The sequence below is a fragment of the Channa argus genome, chromosome 2 (assembly GCF_033026475.1).
Source record: "Channa argus isolate prfri chromosome 2, Channa argus male v1.0, whole genome shotgun sequence".
Classification (NCBI taxonomy): Eukaryota; Metazoa; Chordata; class Actinopteri; order Anabantiformes; family Channidae; genus Channa; species Channa argus.
This window is the reverse complement of record NC_090198.1, coordinates 11,650,614-11,674,896: the sequence shown is the minus strand read 5'-3', so window position 1 is coordinate 11,674,896 and position 24,283 is coordinate 11,650,614. Positions and strand designations below refer to the sequence as shown.

General features: G+C 40.2%; 1 protein-coding gene across 1 annotated transcript; it reads right to left on the bottom strand.

Moving 5' to 3' along the window:
* Positions 1 to 30: 30 nt before the first annotated feature.
* On the bottom strand, positions 31 to 24,262 carry LOC137114427 (ras-specific guanine nucleotide-releasing factor 1-like). The gene is made up of 27 exons (XM_067495353.1): positions 23,532 to 24,262; positions 18,237 to 18,343; positions 16,902 to 17,049; positions 16,065 to 16,157; positions 14,887 to 15,140; positions 14,697 to 14,776; positions 13,830 to 14,023; positions 13,431 to 13,540; positions 13,110 to 13,228; positions 12,261 to 12,421; positions 11,897 to 11,960; positions 10,959 to 11,101; positions 10,256 to 10,338; positions 9,629 to 9,877; positions 7,081 to 7,454; positions 6,492 to 6,608; positions 4,764 to 4,934; positions 4,214 to 4,320; positions 3,987 to 4,099; positions 3,533 to 3,593; positions 3,311 to 3,417; positions 3,048 to 3,132; positions 2,768 to 2,965; positions 2,427 to 2,506; positions 2,194 to 2,311; positions 1,925 to 1,993; positions 31 to 1,496 (listed from the first exon to the last, which is right to left on the bottom strand). Exons 1-27 carry the CDS (start codon positions 23,805 to 23,807, stop codon positions 1,404 to 1,406), a joined length of 3,774 nt encoding a protein of 1,257 aa, XP_067351454.1. The 5' UTR covers positions 23,808 to 24,262; the 3' UTR covers positions 31 to 1,403.
* Between the last annotated feature and the right edge of the window lie 21 nt (positions 24,263 to 24,283).

Genomic DNA, 24,283 nt, shown 5'->3' with positions numbered 1-24,283 from the left:
TACAAAGCTTGTAAAAAATACATAGAAATATTTCAAGAATAAGCACAATATTACTACTGTATAGCTCCTGCTAACACACCGGAGTAGACAGGATACAGAATGTGTTACACTTATAAATTGTTTTCAACAGTGTTTTAAAGTATTATACACAGAAAAGTTATTATAGTTGAATGATCATAAGGATAACACATTTCAAGGGATATGTTTTTAACACATTGCACATAGGAAATGCATCAAACTGCCTGTACACATTATTGTACACAGCAAATATGTCTGCTTCATTGGCAAATTGTAGAACAAAATAGTTTACATACTTGTGTGGTATATAACCCATTTCATGATTAAGGCAAAACCATAATGCACTGGTCTAAGAGGATTAACCATAAAAACTATGCTCTCACTGAGTGTAGAAGCTGGGATTTTAACTTCCTGAAGTGGCTCAATATTGGTTACATCTGCTACATACACTGCCCGGTGCTTATACTGTATATACATCATGTTGCCCACCAGGGGAAGAAGATGACAATAAGCAAAGCATAAAAACCCATCTCTGCAAATCGACGTGTCCCAGCTCACTTAGAAATCAGCAAGTGTGCCAGTCCGATTCCAACACTTCTAAATTTCTTGGTCAGTCAGTGGCTACATAAAACCTCAGTGCACACGATTCAGCTTCAGTTGCTGCAGTTGTCCGATTGTTCACCCCCTTTTTGTCGGTGTGGAAAATTAAATAATTTAAATATCTTAAAGTTAGTCAAAGTCTGTTTTTTTCCCTTTTCTCTGCAATAGCTATTGATTGTATTTACATTCAGTAATTGCCCCCTATACTTCTCTATTTTCATCATTGCTGGAAGGGGTCCACCACCCCTGCACTGGAATCTTAAAGATTAGAACTTTAAATCAAGGATGCAGCTGGAGGATTCTTTTACATTTACATCTACACTCGAGGAGAAATGGCCCGTGCTCTAAAGGACAGGATTTCTGCGTGCGTCTTTGAGAGAAAGTTTACTGCCGTTACGTGCAGCTGTCTTTATTGTGACATCTGAGCAAAAAGCTGATCATCATGTGCCTCCATCTTTCATAAACAAGCATTGCTTTATACTCCACATTGCCATCACAATATAATTAAATATCTGGTCTATATATCTCTCGTCTATTTATTCCTGTTGTTGAAAATAACATCATAAAATGGTATTTAAGACAATAAATAACATATGTTTACTCTGTAGCTATATAAATAAAACCTCTCTGGGCTTCTACTCAGTCTCTAATAACAATTATACACAACAAATCCATTGGGGAGCACATACTAGAAGGGCACAACCTACTGTGTCTAAAACAAATAACAGTATATGTACATTATGCTTTACACTCCACAAAGGGGCTGAAAGGGTGAGCAATCCTCTTCACGACAGAGGTTTAGGCTCAAGTCTCAAAGATGCTTCATACAGACTTTCTTCATCAAGAACCGTACTACTGTCCAACAAGTACTTCGCCGCCTGTAACAATAAAGAACACAATAATAGCAGTCTTTACGTAAGTAGAAATGTCTGCTGTTTTTACACTGCCTGTTCAGTGGTGTGTTTTATTATTGTCCATTTTGCCACCACAGCATTCTGTATTAAAGAACCAAACCTGGCATGTGGTGTCAGTGTTGAACCACAGTTTTACTGGGTCAGCTGTTGCAGACAAATTACCACATGTGCACATCATACCCAGAAGACTGGTGGGTACTACATTTTAACACTGCATTATACAAAACTGATTTCAACAGCCTGTTCATTCAGCTAAAAACAATGTGTCATTTGCACTTCAAGCTGGAGTACTAATAAAAGTGTTTATTTTCATTTGTTTATACACAATTAGGTCAGTAGATTAATTGGACAAATACTGCATTTGGACAAAAAAAGTATAAAAGTATTCTCACCTTTGGTTGATAATCAATCTTATAGGCTGTTTGCTGAAACTGCCGTATCTCTCTGATGATGTGAGATATCTGAAGGCAAAATAAGTGGATAACAAACTTAAACCAGTATTACAGAGACTATAGAATTTTCAATACATTATATGGACAATAGAAAATGTATATGTACTTGGTTGACATGCAACAAAAATTTTAATTTACGCTCAAAGCAGAAACAGTGAAAGGTTTATGAAATTGTGATCATGGCAAATAATCAAATCATTGCGGTTTACCATTCTCATCTTGGAGAAGTTAACCAGGTTGTCCTCAGTGTAGTTGGGTGTTCCCTCCTCAATAAAGGCCAAGTCAGTCAGGTACATCCCCAGGTAGGGAACACATGGAGGGTCACAGCTGTGGATACAAGGCAGGATGGTACCGTGAAGTAAACATGAAGAGGAATATAGAAAACTCATCTAGCAGGAGGCTTGAACATCTTAAAAGAAAGAAAATGAAGTTGAATACTCACTTCTTGAGAGCTTCTCTTAGGTTTTTAAATCTGCCCTCTGATGACACCAGCTTCTGTAATTTGTCGATCACAGTCTTTGTCTAAAAAAATTGTTCAAAACAAAACTGTTATTTCCAGAATCTAGAAACATAAGTAAAATCTTCGGTTTTGAAATGTTCACAGTTCCTGGAAAAAACCTTAAAGGAAAAATGTGATATTTTAAGTAGTCTACAGGGAGAAACAGCAAGTCTGCTTTTGTCTAGTTGTATGCCATTTGTTGAATTTGCACAAAAATGCCAAATTGTGGTTTTATGAGGAGTCAGGTGCTGGAACTATTTTTTGGTTTCAGAAATAACTAATACCTGCTTGGAAACTTTTAACCAGGTCTTTTTGAGGCGGAAGATGGAGCTGCGGTTGAGAGACGATGTGATCTCTAACACCGCGTTGTAGTTGTGTAGGCAGCGGCATATGTCAGCCACTGCCACCCATTTCTCAATCACCGCCACCCGCATGTTGACATCATCCCAGTGCAGGATCTCTGTGGCAATCCTGTTACTGATCTGACAAACAAGACAGAAATGCAATTTGATATTATCAATCAATCAATAAATCAACCAATCTCAATTTTTCTTAAATACCTACATCATTGAAATGTTTGGTTGTTTTCATGATGTACGGAGTTCTCTCGTTTTTGTCATTCTTCATCCAGCCTTGACCAAAGAACTCTCTGTAGAAACAAATTATTCATATAAAAACTCAACATTGAATGTGTGCACTTCCCTTTACTCTCCCACTTATCTGCTATTATTTGGATCTCATAACAAGTACCTTTGTCTGTGTGTGTTTGCCGCTTTTGTGTGCATACATGTATACGTGTGTGCACATGTGTGTGCGTGTGTACTCACTCATATGGGATGACCTTGAAGACCAGGTGGTCCAGCAGTGTGAGTTGCTCAGCAATTTCCAGGGCAGAGTGGCTCTCAAATGGTTCGGTCTTATTGTCCTCCATGGCCTGACACAAACACACAAATTGAAAAGCATTGTCACAACTAAAGCAAAAATTGTTAATACAGGACACCCAGTAATTTCAAGACAGACTGAAAATGCTTCAGTAATACTTCTCTCACCATCTGTGTGATCTCTTCCAGAGTGACCTGGTTGTCTCCGGGGTCCTCCTGAGTTAGAGTCCTGCATACAAAAAGGCAATACTGTACCATAATTTGACTGTCTTGTCCAAAATTGCAATGATTAGCATAAATGGATGTGAACTTAACAAAAATTGACAATTTGTTTCTTTTGTTACACAAGAGTTGTAGGTACATTTGGTTTCAGCTCCACAGCTGGATCATGTTTAGCAGCAATGCTGCTTGCAGACAGGTTGGTTAGTTTCCACAGTGTAAAAAGCTTGTTATGCATTTCCCAGAGGGACAGAAGATTTCGGTGACTCCATTTTAGAGAAATGGTTCTCTTTCTGCGGCTCCACCTTTAGCGTCCATGCACATGTTGTACAGGGGCTTACAGCTGGAAAACAGATGTGTCATAGTCTATGTGTGTGCAGTCAAGTGATAACTTAAAACCAACCTGATGATGTTGGCAGCTGCCTTTCTTTCTTGTGTCAAGAGCTCCGGGTCATGCATCACCTCCTCCAGGAAGCCAATTACCCGCATCTTCAGTTCTGTGTTTAGCTCAAAGTCCTGAAGACCAATACAGGAACAGCAACAGCAGTGCCATTACAAAAGTGGTGTTTTATTTCAACAAAAGTGAGAAAAAGGAAAAAAGCTAAATAGAAAGAAGGAAGTAAACTGTACCTGGGAGTGTTTGGAGACCCAGTGACGCAGCACATTCAGAACTCGATTTGTGGCAGCTCTTCTAATAACAAACTCTTTGTCGCCATTCCTCTGATCCGTAGGAAAACCTAGAATCAGGTTTAACAAAGTTACACTGAAACTAACAGGAATGACCGCTGTCAAAGCACCACTACATTGGTTGATTTCTCTACTATCTTTTCAGTTCCTTAAAAAGCAGTTTGAAAAGATAATAATGAAGAAGATAATAATAAAGCACATGCTTTAATGATGGCATACCCTGAACACAGCACTCACATCTGTAATTTGTTTGGGACCCCTCTGCTGGTCACAAAGTTGCCTTTGACTAATAATGACAGTTCATCCACAGTATGTCACAGTCTTAAACTCTTTTTTCTTAGGAGTAGAGTTAGATATTCCAACCACAAGTGAACTTCGGTTACATCTGCGTTTTTGAAGGTTATTGCTTACATAACAGACACTAGAAAATTCCAGACAGTACTCAACAAACCTGAAACAGCCAGTAGAGGTATTATTTCATCATTTGCCTAACCTGTGCTAGCAAGGGACATACGACGATGCTTCTCCTTAGTTGGCGTGCCTTCATTGGCACCAGCAGTGGCAATAGCAAAGGCTGAGGCAGCTGAAAGGGCACTGCGGTTGTTATCCAGTTCCCGGCAAGATGACACCACCATGCCATTGTTGAAGGAAAACAGGGAAAACTCTACAAGGACGACAATGAAACAGAGAGATAAATCCCACTATTTACTCTTTATCATTGTTCCTGGAACTGTTAAAGTATTCTTCCACTAAATTGAACACAGCTCCTGTTTTCTGACATTCACAGGTAAAGAGGAAGTGAATCAGGCCTAACAATAAAACCACCTGGTCAATATTGTGTAAGCCCCATTCTGCTAAAACAGCTTTGACCTCTCAAGGCCTCTGAATGTGTCCTGTGGTGTCTGGCACCTATCAGTGAATGTTTTTATGGTCTTTAAGGTTCAAGGTAAGTTGTGAGGTGGAGCCATCATGATCACATTGTGCTTCTTGGTGCCATCTCTCGCCCAAGGTAAACAACACACAAACACACACAGCTGGCTGTCTACATGCTTCAAAAGAAAATGTAATTCATCAGTGGTTTCTATGTGGTGGCTGATCGTTGCAGCCGTATACCGTGTATGTACACACTATGTTGTTGACCAGTGGAGGGCAACAGAGAGCTAAAACAGACCTAGCACACTGTGTCCTGCAGCTCGTGGCAGTGAAGGTGAGCACTCCACTGTCTGCCTCTCTGCCTCCCTCCTTCCCTTCATCCCTGCCTTCCTCCGTTCACCCGGGGGCGGTATAGAAGAACACGCACATCGTTGCTAAGGTACAAGGTTTCCTTCCACCTACTCACACAAGGCACTGGCTTCCCTTGTATCCAGCACCGTGGGAAGAGAACACACTGGGGATGAATTGTGCCTGACTACCTACGGGGTGGATGCTCCCTCTCTGCAGCGTGGGGAGGGCCAGGAGGCTGTGGGTGGTATTTATCAAGACCTTATTTGGTTATAGTTACGCTTGTCATTTTCTCTAAAAAGAAGTTTGCTACAACGTAAGTCTGCTATGTCTCTTTAAGTCTGTGACTTCTCATCCTAACCTCTTAACTATATTCAGATGCGCAATCTGCATTTTTTTTTTTATTATCTGAGGCATGATTCCATGGGGACACATGTTTTTCAAATAAACAAAACAACAATTGAATTGAAAATGTAAATTTTTCTACCGTTCTGCCTACTGCCATGTTCCCTGGCTTTCTTGACATCTTAGAGATTAGCCTAAAATATAGAACTTAAAATATATTTTAATTGAAACCGGTCATTTGAATCTAATTAAAACTGATCGTTTCATATTAGACAATTTTTTATAACAGTTACGTCATGTAATCTTCCAGTTTGAACTGTTTATTCAAGCAATTTCAGAGGACGTAACAATAGGAGGCATTACAAATGTGCCAATGTCACTAATTGTTTTCGTTATTGACAACATGGATTATTTTTGATCTTATTGTGTTATATTACCATTCTCTAAGATGCTCCACTGGCAAGAACTGTATGTCACCAGCACTAAGAGCTAAGCTCTTATTCTGCCAAGTTACCTCATATTCTTGCCAACACAGTTTTGTTTAACTGGTGGGTTGGGATGCAAAAGTAGATCACGAGACATTCTAATCAAGTCTTGGACATAGAATAGTTTAAACTGAAGAACACAATGATGGAGAAACTGAGCCATACTGTACCAGAGTTTTTTGACTTGACATTCTTGGGTGTTGATGGAGACTTGGGAGGAGACATTTCTGCCTCTGTCTCATAACATTGATTCGGGTCTTCATCACATTCCTCTCTCACAGACATGTCTGGAAACAAAAAATGTGTTTCAAAATCAAAAAGACAGAGAATCTCAGTACCCAACCATTGGGTTTTGTTGGTGCTGGGGAAGGGCAAACAGTAAAGTCAGGGTCGAGAAAAAAACAAAAGGGCTACAGATACATTTAGGCCCATGAACTCTGACAGAAAAAAGCATCTTAAAATCTTGATGGCTAATACTTAGTCGGTTAAATTTGCAATTTTGACACCCTATCCTAAGCCTATCCTGGCTGTCATTGGGTGAGAGGCAGGACAGTTCTCCAAGTCTATTTCAGGGCCAACACAGAGACACACAGACAGACATCCATTCACACTGACTTTTTTTCCTTACATAAAACAATGTACATCAGTACCACTTTACAAACTTAATAGAGTTCAGAGTATACATGCCACATATGAGCTGCCATAGCAAACATGTACCTTATTTAAACTGGGCAAAATCTGTTGAATAGTGATTCTAACCTTGCTTGTTGAGAACAGACTCTTCCGGCTTGCTTTCAACTTTAGGCTCTCCCTCGTCAGGGATTTTGTTGGCCATTGCACTAGACACATAAAGCTTGTTGATGTCGAGGGTGGTCTTACTGAAGGGTGACATGGTGGAGTGCATGCTTGCATAGCCATTAGAAGAACAGCTGAGAGCAGCCAGGTCCAGGGCTTTGCCCCCTGTGATGATGGGGATGTTGAGCGAAAGCTTGCGACGGCGGTTGGGCGAGGACGTCTTGGTAATGGAGAGAGGAGGAGGGGAGGAGAACTTGCGGCTGGCACGTGGCGATGTAGGTGGCTCACCATAAAGGAGTTTGTTGTTCTGGCTGCTGGCAAAGAAAAGCTCCAAAGAACTACAGGAAAGGAAAGTGAAAGAGAGGAGAAAACAAAGAGAGGTGTGAAAAAGACACAAGGATGATGGTTTTTAAAGTTTGGGTGAATCTTTCCAGTGGCCTGAGGAGAACAGACGGAAAGAGGGAGAAATGGTGGTAATAGGGGAGCATGGTGCACTTGGTTTTTGTACACAAAAGCAGAAAGGCAACACAGGGCTCCTAGGGAGCTCTTGCCTCTTTTATTTATGCTACATTGTTTAAGACAGCATCCTCCTTGCACTGAGAGCCACCCCCTCTGAAGGCCTATAAATAGCATGTCAAGTGACAGTGTGGGAGGCACGGGTGCTGCCAACAGCAACCAGCCCAGGGGAGGCCCATAGAGACTTGGGTAGAGAGAGAGAGAGACACAGAGAGAAAAGGGGAACCAGAAAGAGACAGAGAGGAAAAGTGGGAAAAGAGACAGAGGTACAATGCAAAAAAAAGCAGGGGCGAAAAACAGTGAGACAGAAAGGGAGGGGGCGAGAGAGGAGCAACATAGTGAATATGGATTCCACCACAGTGAACAGTGCTGACTGGGAGTGGGCGAATGGGAAGCCTCCAGCCCTGTATGGTGCTAGCTGCAGCCATGTTGTGCCTAAATTGTCTTTGCCTAAATTTGCAAAACAGTAAAAGAAAACAGATAAGAGGAACGATGGAAGAGTAAAGATGAAAATGGAGGAAAGAAGAGTAAGAGAGGGGGGTAAGGGATGGTGAGCAGGTAAGGAAGAGAGGACACAAGTAAAATGGGAAAGAGGAAAGACAAAACAGAGAGGAATATGACAAACAGGAGGAAGAGAGAAAAGGAGAAGAGAGCAGGATCTGGGTGCAAAACACCACCATCAATATTTAATGCTGTGGAGCTGCTGCAGACGATGGGAAAAATTGAGGTAGAAAGGGAGAGAGAAAGGGGGGGGGGTAAGAAGAGGAAAGAAGGAGAGGGTGGGGTCCTGCAGCAGTGTGAAGGGTTGCCATGGTGACAGCGCAGCGGAGAGAGGGATGGTCAGACTTGTGACATGAAAAATAAACCAGACAGTAGCAAAGGGTAAAGAGAGGCATTAAAAAGGAGGAGGGGTTAGGGAAAGGATGGTGGACACAAGACCCAATTAACTGTGCTGGTGGTTTGAAGATCACAAGGTGTGACCTCTCGCTGTCTCCTCTGTAGTGCCTTCTCACCTGGACAGGACAGGACACAATAAGCCGCTCACAGAGAGTCCGCAGAAGATAAAAATCTAATTTCGGGGAGGTCACAGTTTTTCTCTGCACCATTACTGCACTGTTGCTGCACCCTCAGTAGGAAAAATGTGGATATGTCAAACTTTGGAACTTTTGCAATTGTCACAAACTGTAGCATCACACTGGGGTGTTTGGAGGAGTTTAATTCCAAAATAAAAACACTGCTGGGTTATGTGGTCCAGTTTCACATTGGAATGTGTGGTTGATACACTTTGACTTATTATGCAATTTATTTGACTGATACGCCACAGGCTGTATCCTATTTTACTTGGCCTTGAATGACAGTTAGTTGACCCATGTTGGTTTGAAAAGACACTTTGACTGATATTCAGACGAATATGAGCTGCCTTTGTGGCAAAATGTCCAAATTATATGCCATACATTTTATGACTGTAAGGGTGCACATGCTTAGTGTAGCTCAAAGACATGGAACAGGGAGAATCATCAAGCCCTTTCTAAAAATAACAAGCAGATCTAAAGCTAACAGGTCATTTCTCATTAGGGTCCTTTGTCCAAAAATTAAAAACCAAGACTTCAAGAGCTATGTTCAAGACCTTTTTGTCATGGTGTAGAAGAAAGATATAATGTGTAAAGTTTTAATTAGGTACATATAGAAGGCTTTAGATATGTAGGTGGATTGGATTTTGTGACCTTTCGAGTGATGTTGAAACTGCGTTGTAGAGTAGCAGACTTTCCCCAGATCCTCAGATCTGGATTTAAAACAATGCCCAATATAAAATATTCAGTAATTAAATCTTGGTGTACATCATGACCAAAGCAATACACACAGAGGCACAAAGGATTTGAAGAACCAGCCGTGAAATTTTCTCTCCTTGCACTAACAATATGGTTAGTGTGGGCAACTTCATACCAAGCTTATAAATTCTAAATTGAACCACCTTGAAATTAAGCTCAACACTCACCGGGCAGGAATGGCACTGATGGGCTTCTTGTAGATGGTGATGAGCTTGTCTAGCACTATGTCAGCGTTGGTGAACACCCGGTAAGAGTGGAGGAAGGTGTTCAGGAAGTCAATGGAGAGGAAACGCAAGTCAGTCAGCCTCTCCAACAAGCGTTCCACGCTGGCGTAACGGATCTGCAGCACCTTACAGGAGTTCATCATCTTGCTGAAGCGGATGTCGACATCGTCACAGTACAAGCTGGTGTCCGACCTGCATTGGAGGGTAAGTGAAGTTAGGTATTTAGGTAGGTAGAACATCTTGTGATACACTGTAGGTATTTACAGTGTGAGAGCTGCTCTTCAGCCAAATTTGACTCACAAATTCCATTGATGGCTTTGCATACATTTTATCAGGCACCTGTTTAAAACACTGTTTGAAGGTCACGACTTCAGCCTAAAGTTAGCTTCAGGCTTAGGTACTGGAAATAGTACATGTCATGCATGCAGTTGGGTTTATAAGTACATGGTAGAAGTATGGAAGTACATATATGTGAGGTGTATGCATGCATTTTTTACTGACTATGTAATTTTAATCCCCATTTTAATCTCCATTGTTGCATGCATAATGTATGTGCATTGCAGCTCTCACTTAATCATCTGTGGCACGGTCACTTTGCTGTTTTCCTCGAAGGCGTTCATCATCAGACCATTGCACCGAATATTGTCAATACACTGTAAAGCACACAAGCACAAAGGAAGGACAGGAATCTCTGTGAATATTACAGTACAAAAGAGAAGGTGAGTTCACAAACAAAGTAAAGTGCAAGTGCAAGTTTCTACCCCCATAACAACTTCTGATCATGGTCTTAAGCCCAAATACTTTTCTGATCTGATGATTTTAATAATTATGTCCTATTAAATATTGGATCACATTTTGAACTGCAATAACAAGCTGAGGTAAGGTTTGTTCATGATAGTTGAATGTATATATAACTTTCACTTCTCTATATCTAGTAACACAGAAGTTAAGTCATTGCCGTTTAAAGCCACAAAAAATATATATTTAAGTTGAAGCTCTGGTTCTTAATCCTGGTCCTCAAGGTCCCATGTTTGGCCTGTTTTCCAACTAACCCAGTACACCCACTGCTGATTGCCTGGATCAGGTGTGTTAACGCAATCAGAAGCTGGAAGATACCATCTTGAGGGTAGTAGGGGAGGACAAAGTGAATTGGTGTGTTCCAGCACCGACTGAACATGCCTGATCCAGGCAGTGTTAGTTGGAGAACAAGCAGAGCAGAGGTCTTTGAGGACCAGGACCGAGAACCCCTCTGAGAATTGTTTTGGACACATGCCTGGCTGATGTCACTTGTCCATGCTGATTTCTCTTGCCGAGACGAAGCCACCAGGATGACAGTGTAAGGCTGGCTGTCTTTGGGCTCCACCATCAATTTAAAGTCTAGGTGCTCTGTATCTTGGCCACTCCGCTCCCCTTTGGCTACAGAGCACAAATTCAACAACCTTTAATTGAACAGGATCAAATCAAATATTCGTGCCATAAAGCAACATGAAATAGCCATTGTTGAAATGACCAATAAAAATAAAACTTTTCTTCATTATAGTATCGATACTGAGGTAAATATGACTGTTTCCTACAACAAAAAAGCCTACTCCTTTACAGAAGGAAATTTCTGAATTCAGACTTTACTCTGCAAAGTGTGTCATGAAACAGTGCTGTTATCTGTGCTGATCCACCATGGTTACCTTGATTACATCAAGTGCAACTAGCACCAGTAAACCAGCCAACCATTATGACTATGATTGTTTTGGTGAAATGTATTGGTATTGAGTCAAAAAATGTTTCATTTTTTTCACATTTGCTGTGGAGAACTGTCAGGTTCTCCACAGCAAATGTGAAATAATAATCCAAAATAAATCCAAAATGTCAATCAGAAAACAATGTGAGATGTATTTTGTTTTTTATAATTTTGCATTTGTATTATACTGTTTTATTCTGACTGCAGCTGTGAATGAATGTAGAAAGGTAGAAATCCTGTAACTAGGTTCTTTAATCACCTTTGTGAATTAACAAATATAGAAGTGATTTATAATCAACAACAAACTAGAAAAGTGAGTATAATTAATATTTTCTTACTTTATTAATCATGGAAATTAGTACTTTTAGACTTCAGGATTGTGTTAATACCTGTCCCTTATAAACATAGCAGCTACTACTATACTACTCCACCTTTACATATATTACATCTAAAATGTGTCAGTGTGTTTGACTTACACTCATCATCTGTCCCCTCTGGTTCCTCCATTAGTGTGCAGTCTATGAGTGAGACCACTCCATTCTGTGACAGGAGTCGAAGGTTGTAAGGTCACATACAGCAGGTTACCAGGTAACAGACAGTGAAGGTGTCTTTATAGTTTAAACAAATTTTGCCATATTATGAAGAAGATGTGAATTTGAGGATGTGAGCAAAAAACGAAATTTAAGGTATTACGTGCATTTTAAAAGTCTTGAAAACTGTCATTGCAAGCTCCAAAATGTAAGTTAGCACCTGATCTGTTTTTATTGGGTTGTGACAGTTGACCACAATGTTATGTTTCTTCATTGTACCAGCTCCTCCTCATTACAATCTTACTTGTACCTTAGTGATGTGAAGTTTCCCCCCGGAGCCTCGGGTACAGATAATGAGATGTTTGGAGAATAAGAAGCACTGTCTCTCGCCTTCCTTCTTCAGAGACAGAGAACCCAGTCGGCCTCTTGTGATCTTCCCTTTTTCACTCATCGGCACCTGGATCAGAGAACCTGTTGAGAGATGCACAGACACACACACACACACATATATAAACACACTAAAACACAAGTTTTTTATGTTTCATTCTTTAACTTTTGGACTGTGTAGATCTCTATCCTTTAAAATGCTTGCTTTAGCGACTATTGACAATTATAAGACAAATGCACAACATGTTTACTCACTAAAATATATAACAAGCCTGTTGTTGTGCGTCAGTACTTAATGATTTTATTCACATGTCTGCAGCAATGGAGGAGGGTGTTGAACATCTGGGTAAGAACACATGAGATGCATCACAACAGAAAAGGTTTCAAGACAAATGAGTGTAGATGGTGCTAAATGCATGTTAATATTTTGCTGTATTACATTCTTACATCTCTGAGTATGACACTCCCTCAGGATATATTGTTTTGCTCACTTTAAACTGTTGCGTAGGATTATGAAATTTGTCACAAGTACAAAGGCGTGGCTACTGTTCTTTAGGTTTGCAAACTTTTGGACATTTGCATTTTAACTCAAACATGTTATTGTTAACAATGTTTTATGTATTTGCAGAGAGTGAGGGAGGAAACACATTTACCTTCAGATGTAATTTATTTGTATCTGCTGAAAATATGGTTACAAACAATTCAACTACTATAAAAATGAATGTTGTCTTTTCATGTTCAGTGTTTCAATGTGATATTAAAGCAAGCCTACCTTGCCTAACAAATGTCTGGCTGGTGTCCAGCAGCACTTCACAACCCTCCACAATCATCCGCTCAATGGCCAAGTTCTTCCTGATGTTCTCTGTCTCACTCACCTCATCATGCATGATTCTGAAAGTGCAACAGATACTCATGAATTCAAGTACTAATAAAACTGTATAGCTAATGAAGTGTCATCATTTTTGGTGACTTTGAACCATACAATTTATTAACTCAAGCAGTTGGCTACGGTCATTTTTAAAATCAGGACAGAAAAAAACATTCAAACATCAAATCAAACATCAAATGGTACACTGACTGACAGGAGATCTACCTGGAAAGTTCCTCCAGTTTTGACTTGGCATAATCCAAACTGTTTCTCTCAACATGCTCATGAGGAGTGTGAGCCAGCAACTCATGCAACGTCAGGATGTAACGAGGGATCTGGCAGAGAAACCAAAGAGGGAGGCCTTCATATTACAAAGGATTTTTAATGTTAATCTGTTAAACATGTACATTTTAAACAGAATTGTTTGGGGTGCTGCAATAAGTGATGATCAGGATATGACATGTGAAAGCTATCACTGCTGCATCAAACATGAAGGAAACCTCTGGAGTGCTTTTTATTCTGACATGAATCTTATTGTCTGCAGCTAAACGATGAGTGGATCATTTAGATCAGACCTTCATCAGTGTTAAAGCAATACTCAACACTACATCCTTGATATCCTACCTGAAACATGGGGTAAGTGAGGAAGGTCTCCAGCGTCCTCTCCTCACAGTCGGGCTTGGCCTCATATTGTTTCAGCAACTTGTCAAAGTCTCGGTTCTGCTTGCAGTGGGCCAGGATCTGCAGGCTGTACTGGTGGTTCCTCACAAACTCCTGGTAGATGTTCAGCATTGGCAGCAAGATGTCAAATAGGTCAGCTGTAAGAAGTGGAGATATTTATGGATACATGCAGTGTATGAAAATTTTTTTTGCAGGTTTCTCATTAAGACGCAATTACAAAACAACATAGATATGTATAATGTGTGTGTGTAAATATGCTAATAATGGAAGAGACATTGTGGAGCACACTGGGGCCAAATGGTTGTGGCACACGTTAACACAGCATTTTAAGTTCGTCCCAGGGGACCTTTCCTGCATGTCTACATCCTCTATCCTCCCATGTTGCTTGTTGCTATGTTGCTTTATGTTCATACTGTCTGCAAACACCTAAATTCAGAAAGTGAAAACTTCTTTTTGTGCTGACCTGAATTAAGCAATATCCGTGTTAAATTAAATCTTGAGACAGGTTGCAAAACAGTTCTCAGTTAAGTGTTTAGGGTGTGAAGTATGTGAACAAAAAAGACTTAAAAACAATCGCTGTTAAGCTGTAAAATATAATTCCCAAAAGAGTCCCAAAGAGCCACCGTTGCACTAAGTTGATGGGATCTCTGTGGAAGATGTCTCAGAAACCTGCTAAAATCAAACAGAAAATGTCTTCTTTTGCTTTTTTTTCTTTATTTGTGATTTGCTTGAACTGCGACTAATCCTAGCAAAAATGAGGCTAGCGAAGAGCTGTGTGGGTGACAGAGAGGTCGCCTTTGTGTCACTTACCAAGCACCAGTGTGGGCCAGCTGGCTATCCTGGCCTTCAGACCCTGGTAGAAGATCTGGTGGAGGAACATGATGGTCTCACTGGTAGAACAAACAAGCAGAATGACGATCATGAGCTATTGTTCATAAGTGCTGGCAGCTCCCACTGCATTGAGTCACTGCATTTCACAACGAGTCTCACCACCAGCCACCTGTTAAGGAAGATGCTGCTGACATCATCATGAGTGATGGGCGGCTTCTTGGAGCTGGCAGCCATGCGGAGCGGCCGCAGAAAGTTGTTGACCAGGATGTGGAGTTGCTGGACATACTCAGCCTCGGCCTCCAGCATGCTAAACACCACCTGGTTCCTCTTCCTCATGCTCTCAGCGTGGGGCGAACGAATGTAGTCTTGGATGATGGTCTTCCACTTCCTGCGACAAATCCAACCACGCAGGAAACTCTGGACCTGTGATGTAAACATTTAGTTATCTTAGGTTCCTATGTTGTATGTGTGCATGCATGCATTTGTGGCCAAACATTTCTCTAAAAATCTAGTGGGCTTCAGAAGGGCTTTGCTAGCCAAGAAGGTTGTAGCTCATTTTCTCTAAATAAAAGTGGGATTTATATCAGCTTTTTCTGCAACTCCAACAAAAATTTTAAGAAGCCTGATTTTCATTGACATTAAGGTGTGACATAAAAACAATATTCCATTCAAAATGAGACCAGGAAAAACTAATTCCAAGGTGTTTGTTTTTAGTATTTTGTCAAGCAGTGAGATGGCAAGGACGTGTAAAATATGGACCAAGGCAGAGCCCACTGCGAGGTGTAGATGATGGAAGACAGACTCATGCATTGCAGGATATGTTGTCTATCACTTTAAAAATAGAAACTACTAAGTATGCATAAATCTGCATTAACTTGAAAAAAATTACATTTTAGTACATCACGTTTCCCAGTTACACAATGCAACTTCCAGATTGCAACATTGGTAGTAATGTTACATTTTTAACTTCTTTCCACTTTGGTCAAAAGCATCAGATATTGCAGGTTTAAAGATTTCCCGCACCAAGCGAAAGGGTCTGTTAACCCTATAAAGACCAGCCAAAGCTGATCACAGTACTTGTACTTTGGAGCATCACAGTGTTAACATCTCCTGAGAAAAAATGAAATTGTGCTTCTTAATGTCTGACTATTTAGCTATGTTCACCTGCTAGCTACGTTTTGCTATGTTAAGCTTCCCTTAAGAAAATAGGGTTTAAAAAACCTGCAGGTGGCCGGAGATAATTTAGTGTTTAAAAACCGCTTGCATCGCCTAAGTTTGAGCAAAACTACTCAGTGATTGAGGGTTTTTCATTTCAAACGGCATTACAGCAAAGTAGTCACATCTCACCTTTTTGATCTTCTTGATCTCTGTGTCATCCTCACTGGGTGGCACCTCTGGATTTGACTGAATCTTCTCATTGTCCTTAAGCAGTGCAGCAATCTGAATTAAAACAGTGGACTAAGATTAGTCCCATATACTGTGTGCAGATGAAATCATAATCTTGGTCATTTTATAGTTTCTCTTTTCACTATGTGCTTTTTAAAATTCCCTTTAGTTCCACTCTCTTACAATCCATTAGATGATTGTAAAGAAATATTTACAATATAAATGACCTGCAACAAAATGTTTCCTGTTATTTTACCCAGGCATCTTTCATTTACTGCCTTTAGAATCACACTGTATGAATAAGACTAAACTCAAAAAAGTTTTTGTTAAAAGACTGAAATTAAACAAAACAACCATAAATCTATTACTACTACATCTTTTAGCATGGACAGTGACACAGTAGGTGATCACTTTTTTGTATAGACCACAGTATTAAGTACAATAGAAACAGATTCATACATATTGAAAACCTTTATTCAATTGGAATGAATTAGCTCTCCATTAGCACATTAAAGAGAGATGCATTTGATCCAGTTCAGACTGAATTTAGACTGAATAATTAGAGTACAAAACACTGAGCTGTACTGAAAATACCTCTCATGGGTGCTACAAGATATGACAACCTCCATGTAACTCACAGCGTTGGGGTTTGGAATCTGGGTCATGACCCTATGCCCTTTTTTCTTTATTCACTGTGCCTGACTATGTTTGCTTTGATCCTTCTCTCCCTGTCTTTACACACTCACACATACAAACATTACACAGGTATGACTAGCATGAAATTACAAGGAAAGTTACCTCTGATTTTAGCCGCTCTATCTCAATTTCCCCATCCTCTATCTGTTGTCGAAGTTGCTTGGCAACCGTTTTTTCCGTCTCCACGATTTGGAGTAGATGGAGATACTTCTGCATGAGGGTTTCATGCTCTGTAGCCAGGTTCCTGTAACTATACACACACACATTGTAAGGACCTCATTAAAGCATGAGCTCTTCCTAGATTTATCAAAGCGAGAAGAGACCTCTGATCAGCATACATTTGGACCACAGACCTTATGTTCACACAGATCTCAGGCACTTAGGCAGCCAATTCTTTAAATACTTAGGGGCTTAGCAAACCATGTGTAAAAACTGCTTGTGCATGGAAAATAACTCTGTACATTACCCTAGTTTAATACTTTATGTGCATGCTCAGTGGGGCTGAAAATATGTAGAGCCATGTACATAAGGCCTCAGACTTTGAATTTGGATGGCTCCTGACAAGTGAGAAAAAAAGGCTTTTGCTTAACTTGAATCAACATCAGAAAAAAATGGAAATGTGCTCAAATGTGAAAGTTCGGGGAAAAAAAATCAGCTTGTTAGAAGATGACAATAATTCCAACATGAGATAAAATAAAGCAGTTCTAACTGTTCACGGCCCCGTTGTGTTTAACCTGCTTACAGGCCAGTTCACTCCTGTGCAGTATGTGCTGCTGCCTTGACTGAACACTAATCAATGCAATCTTCAGTAAGTTCAATCAACTGACCTTTCCCCCAAACACATGCACACTGCAGACATGTGGAGTGAATTCTGTTCCTTGTCTTACGTGACCTGCTTTTGTGTCTGAATCACACAGCAACAAATCCCCTGCAGTGTGTGTTGGGACTACATATATCAGGTGTAACAATAATAATATGGTTTATTTAATTTATCTAGATGTAAACATACAGTAAATGTGACAGGAATTTACAAAATAATCCACTGGAGTTATTCCTAAAAATGTCTTATAAACACATGTTCACCACCCACTGGACCCCAGCTATAGCAGCAGACAAACTTAAGTGAACTTTGAGCCTTTACTTTGGGATTCAATACCTAATAAATGTCCATGCATTTTTTTCCTTAAAAAACTGGTGCCTCAGAGGTTTTCTCCTATTTGGGATTCAATACCTAATAAATGTCCATGCATTTTTTTCCTTAAAAAACTGGTGCCTCAGAGGTTTTCTCCTAATAATTCAGAGTTTTGAATTCCTCAGTCCTATGTTGAGATCTTATACTTAACAGTAACAGTTACACACACACACGTTCACACAAATTCTCCACAAAGTCTCAACTGTAGTAGTGTATGCAGGTGAGAGGTCATATGTGAAAGGTACCTGGCCTGTGTGATAGCAGCCACCCACTCGTCACAGTCCTTGACATCTTCAGACCGCAGCTCCAGTGCCTTCTGGTTGTCATGATTGAATGTGACAGTGAAGTAATACTGAAAATTAACAACACAGAAAGAGATTGAAATATTTAAAAGAGAGTAAAAGAAAATATAGTAAAGTGCGTGTGTGGGAAAAAAAAAAGAAAATGGAGCTAAGCATTACATAATGGTTCACTGTAATCACTGACCAGTTTCTTAAACCTACATTTTGTTGGGAGTACAGTTGCATGTAGACACACATGCTCATGTGAGTGAATGAGTGGGAGAGAAAGATCCTGAGGGAAACATCTTGAGAGATTCATTATAAAGCCTCTGTGCTTTCGGTCTGTAACCTGGCAACTCACCTCTGAGTTGGCGCCATGTTTTGTTTTGTTTTATTCTGTTTTGTCTTTGTCCTCAGTAATTTGACTGCATTTTAGTGACATCAACACCTGTGAGTCTTCACCCCTTTTCGCTTCCTCACCAATTATCTCTCTGCAGCCTTAAAGCTTCAGTTACGGCAATTATGGCAAACGCATTGGAATTGGTTTCTAATGGGCCTAACGGGTCAAATCCTCACAGTCAACAAAGTGGTGGTCATTGCAGTAATAGTACACAAAGCCTATTTGTGGTACAAACACATCAAATTATATAACACAGATGCATTGTAAATAGAGCCTCAGAAATCCAATATATTGGATTTCTTAATCCCCCAAATGCCAGGAGCAAAACACTTGTGAAGGGGAGCAATGTTCCATATTTCCTGATGAGCATCAGAACAGGCCTTTGTCAATAACGTGCTTCCCATCTCCCACTTCCTGTGAGCTGTTGTGTCGAGCTTTTCAGACAGCTATATTTAGCTCTACGTCACAGCATTTTTGCAACAGATACATTATCAGTCAGTAAGTGAGACAACAAAGTCTGTAGTAAACGTTTGATTTTAATTTATCAACAGAACAGAGAATATGCAAAAAGATTAAACAAAGACAATTTTATTAATAACAGATAATTTCTTTAAATTTTTAAAAACTAAGTAAAAAGTAGAAAAAACTAATCTTTGTTAAAACACTGATTTGTTATATACCCCAACTAGAACAGAGATGCAGAGAAGCTGCAATTCAACAGATTAACCAGTAAGATGGTAGAAATACTGTCTATTCCAAACAAAATATTATAACCATTCATTAACCCCAATGTTTATGGTTCCAACCAAAAAACCCAATTAAGCACTGTTTGATCACATTTACGAGAATTACTTGTAAACATGTCGCCTTACTTCAATATATTATCCAACTGTAAAACATAGTTTATCACAGTTCATCCACCCCTCTCTAGATTTTCCTCCACCTGCTCCCTGCTCTTGCTAAAGATCACAATGTCATCTGCAAACATCATAGTCCAATGAGTTCCTGTCTAACCTCATTTGTCAGCCTGTCCATCACCAGAATGATTTGTTTATTGTATACTTTGAAAGTTTGAAACTAGTTAAATTTAAATTGTATGAGAAATAAACAGATATTTGGAATATTGATTAAAGAGACCACCAATTACAGATTAATTCAATCTCTTTCAGGCTGTGACCCATTTTTCTGGTATTATGCTTTGGTGTTTCTTTACTGGAAACTGAAATTGAAAACTACTGTCACTTGTGCTCTTTATATAAACACTATTTACATGGTATGGCAAACACAAAAACATTATACAACAAATTCAACAACGGTAGATTAGGGAAAACATTTTCATAATCACTCAAACAATAGTCAGCTCACCACGCTGGACTCGTTTGTACAAAGAACAGAATAAAGAAAACACGCAGTCCATTAGGCTTTTTTACTTTGACCCCTTCATCACCACATATGAGGCGAGAGACCTCATATTTCTCATTTGCCCATATTTGTTGTATTTGCTAAGTGAAGCACAATGCCAAGGCATGTTGTTGCACATTTTGTTGGCCCCTTCAAATGCACTTTTTCAGATGCAAATAGGGGTTGCCATAGTAACTGTGGGCTTAAACGTAGCTCGCCTTCTAAATGGGGAATAAGAACATTTAAAAAGTAGAACACTCCAAAGAATACAATGGAAACGGAGAGACAGACTGAGAGGGAGGGAGAGAAAGATCTTTTGCCTTTTTGAGGAGGGAGGGCTATAAAAAGCGCTGAAGCCCTGCAAGGTGGTAGTTGGCATCTCTTCACTGGATTGTCTCTCTCGCTGTCACACACAGATAAGATCCAGTACTCGCCTGGCCATTCCCCCTGCAGCTCTGACACGCACACACTTACAGTATATGCACAAACAGCACTTGGATATGTTGTTCTGCATATGTAACGGATTTATAATGTGCAGTAGCACTGCCTCAGATGACCTCTGCACTCTGCTTGTTGACTCGATGTCTTTGTTATTGTTTGTTTTTGCAGAAGGGGAAAGTTGAAAGGCCTCCAAGTGTCTGTAACACTCAAAGCATTGATTGCTTTCCGTGTCCTCAGCTCACCTTTTGTTTGGAGCTGCTTAGCTTTATAGATTGACATTGGCATATGCAAGAGGAAACAATGAGGCAAGTATAGACCTCTGCACAAAATGTGCAGATGTGGACGCACGCAGAGATATGTTACATGACTGAATGTACCACACAAAATGTACAGCTTTCACCTATTAGGAAAATGTCTGTACGCATGTGCAAATTTGATAACCTAATCCAGTGCCCCTCCCCTGCTCACCCAAAACATAATATGAAAAGGGACACGCGCAGAACAGAAGACTGTTATGTTAATTGAAGGCTTTCAAATTCATTTAATTCACCATCGAAATAAATTTACTGGAGCAGCCTGCATGAAGAGCTGTCATTGTACATGTCACTCAGCCGATATTTCATCCTCCGAATGGAGCATGGGTCTTATCCTGACACGATTTTAAGGAAACAGGCTGGACAGTGGACAATGTATTGTAATTTACAGCAAGTTTAAACTTAAACCACAAAGTAGGTTGTTAATTGCCGGTGAATATCAAAACAACACATGTATCACTATGTAACACTATGTGCTTTTCTGAGCAGCTACACTTAGTCAAAGCTTTGATAATTTTATACATCTAAAACAAAAGGACAAAGAGCCTCTCTTCTTGTTAATTGGCAAAGTTTACATGTCTGCAAAACATTGTTTATAAGGGAAAGATTTTCAAATAAACATAATACAGTATGTTCTACTAAATGAATTTGAAATGTCCATCACAAGAAAGAAAAACATATCTTAAGTAAAATGTGTTGGGACATCTGTGAAGTATCCACTTGGTGACACTGAGGGAGGTGCAGAGGCCCAAAGAAGACTTGGAAGCAGAGTTCAGCACCATGGACAGAGACAGATTCAGGCACACAAGGTAAAGTGTAAGAGCCACTGTAGAACATTTATCCGGTGTCCATGCTTTCTTGTCAATAGAATTTTTTCCTTTGGGGTTATACAGTCAAGTGCAAATATTATTATTTTTTATTATGTTTTTAAACCCACCTAAACGAGACAACCCACATGAGCGCCACAAATGGTAAACTACAATAAGGTACAGTGAGTTTCTTATTGTATTGGACAGATAGATTTGAATTATGCATGGTGCATAATTATTCAGCATGGTGGGGAGGGACTGTTATATCTCCAACATGTGTAAGAGATTTTGGGTGTATCTACCCAGTTAATTGTTTTGTGGCTCAGAACATTGAGCTTTACTTCAATGAGGAACTGAAACAAAATTTGAATTCTCAGTTGTGCAATTTATTTTTAAGTTTTGGTAAGCTCGAGTATAAACAGGTGTCTTCCCAACTTAAAAATTAGTCTTTGTTGCTTTGAATTTTTTGCATCTACTGTTGTTTTGAAAAAAAAAATGTTTTACAAATAAAGTACATAATAAAATTATAAAATGATTGGAAGGCCCAAGGTGCAGCTTTAGCAACTTTGCAACAATTTTGTAAACACATTTAATAGAAGAGGATTATAAAATGTCTCCTGTCCACTTGTGGGACTGAGATGTATAAGATGTTTAAGACTTTTAGCGACAACTTGAATAGGTAAATTGTCCATCACTTTGACATTTGACTTCATCTTATTTATTTATTTTTGTATTTATTTATTTATTTTTTTGTCTCTGCTGCAGGAAAAGCAGAAGAGACTGCAGCTGGCAGACTGCAGTCATAGCTCACAGCAGCTTGACCACTTCTCCAGCTCTTTAATGCTTTCATGCCTCGACGTTTATTTCTTCCAGCAGCAGCCTTCTCAACCCCTAAAACTGTTAAGCAACAGGCGACCATGCTTTCTCTGGGATTATTTCTGACTCATTTCTGTGTCACGGTGGCATGAAAAACAGTGGAAATTGTTTAGCCCTCACACATGTTAATCCGTGGCACTAAATGCCCGAGGAATTAAAGCGAATGGGGGGGTGCACTGAAAAACAAAAGCATGCTCGGGACACCGTTTAGTTTACATTCAAGACTGTTGTTGACAACCCCGTGATAATGAGAGCGCTATCAAATGAACCAAGTCGCTATAAACCAGGGGAGACGCAGTTGCCAAGGTAGGATGCTATTAATATCAAGACAAGGAATTAAATCAATACGTCAAAACGACATGGAAAGGGCAGCTCTTCCCCGCAAGATGGCAACCTGCAAAGTTTGGACGCAGTTTAACTTTACTCCCCACATACGCGCTGCAATGCCTGAACGCTGGATATGTCTAAAAATAGAGTCTTATATACAAAAGTGATGCAACAAATACTATGATGGCGAAAGGAAAACAGTTGGATGAATCTGAATTAGTGCACATGTGTCCAAAGTCTGCACAACAAGTCTTGCTAACTTTGAACCAAGGTAGTTTGCATTTCGTGCATTTGATGAGTTGCCTTCGAGTCAGGCTGTGAGGCTATTTTAGCGCAGAATCGAGACAATCAATCAGTTGGATGACGCCATTACGTAACACCGAACGTCAAGTGAACTATAACGCAAAACATCTTTGGGAAATTCTCATAATAGACTATAAACATATTCACTGATAAACAGATGTTAGGATAAAAGCAGAACACGTTCCGTTTGAATTTTTGCAGAGTCTTCAAAATGCCTGCTCTCTCTATTGTTGCTTTCATCAAGATTCAGACTCAAAAAGCAAGTTTCTCCCTTGGAGAGAAACACAACAAGCAGCTTTGCTGAGTGCGTGCGCTCTGGCAGCCGAATTACCTGGACAGTATCAGTCGGTCAGACTTATGGCAGCCTCCCGTGTGATCTGTATCTTACCTGCTTTTCTAAGCATTCCTTCGCGGAGAGAGATGGTTTTGGGGACGGTGCCCTGTCACAAACACATCCCTCCAACAGGTACAGCCCGGAGGGGCGTGAGCTGGAGTCATTTTCGAAATAAAATAGCATGTTCTGCAACAAAGCGAACCACTTTGAATGCCATTTTGTGTTGTCTGAGCTCTTCTTACTCAAGCAACCTCGCCTTGTCCCATCCTTTTTCGCCAAAAGAGCCAGATAGGTGATATGGCCATCATTGAGTCTTATCCCTTTCTGCATTTTGGCTCCGAATCCGAAATGATCTGCGGGGATGCCTGCGGATTCTTACATGTTCTTCTTCTCAGCACCCCCGAAACACAGTCAGACTTGGTGGGCAGTAGCCCACTGCTGTGTGCCCATCCACAGTTGCCACAATAATGTTTGCAACGGCGGAGAAAAAAGGAGGGGGGGGGGACAAGAGGAAGAGGATGATGATGCACGTAAAGAGTAACAGTTACGCATTCAACTGCACTAATTCCACGCTGCAAGGATACTACAGCAACCACGATGCCGTCTCAGAAAAGCTTCCGAATCGCTCATGATAAGGGATTGTAGCGTCCGCGTGCATTGGCGTCCCACGTACACACACACACACGCACAATATCCCTCTTACTGTTTCGAAAGCGCAGTCATGTGACCTGTCCCCGGAGCAGTACGTTTCAGCACCCTGGACCGAAACTCCGGGGTGAACCAGAGAAGGACAGAGACGCAGCTTG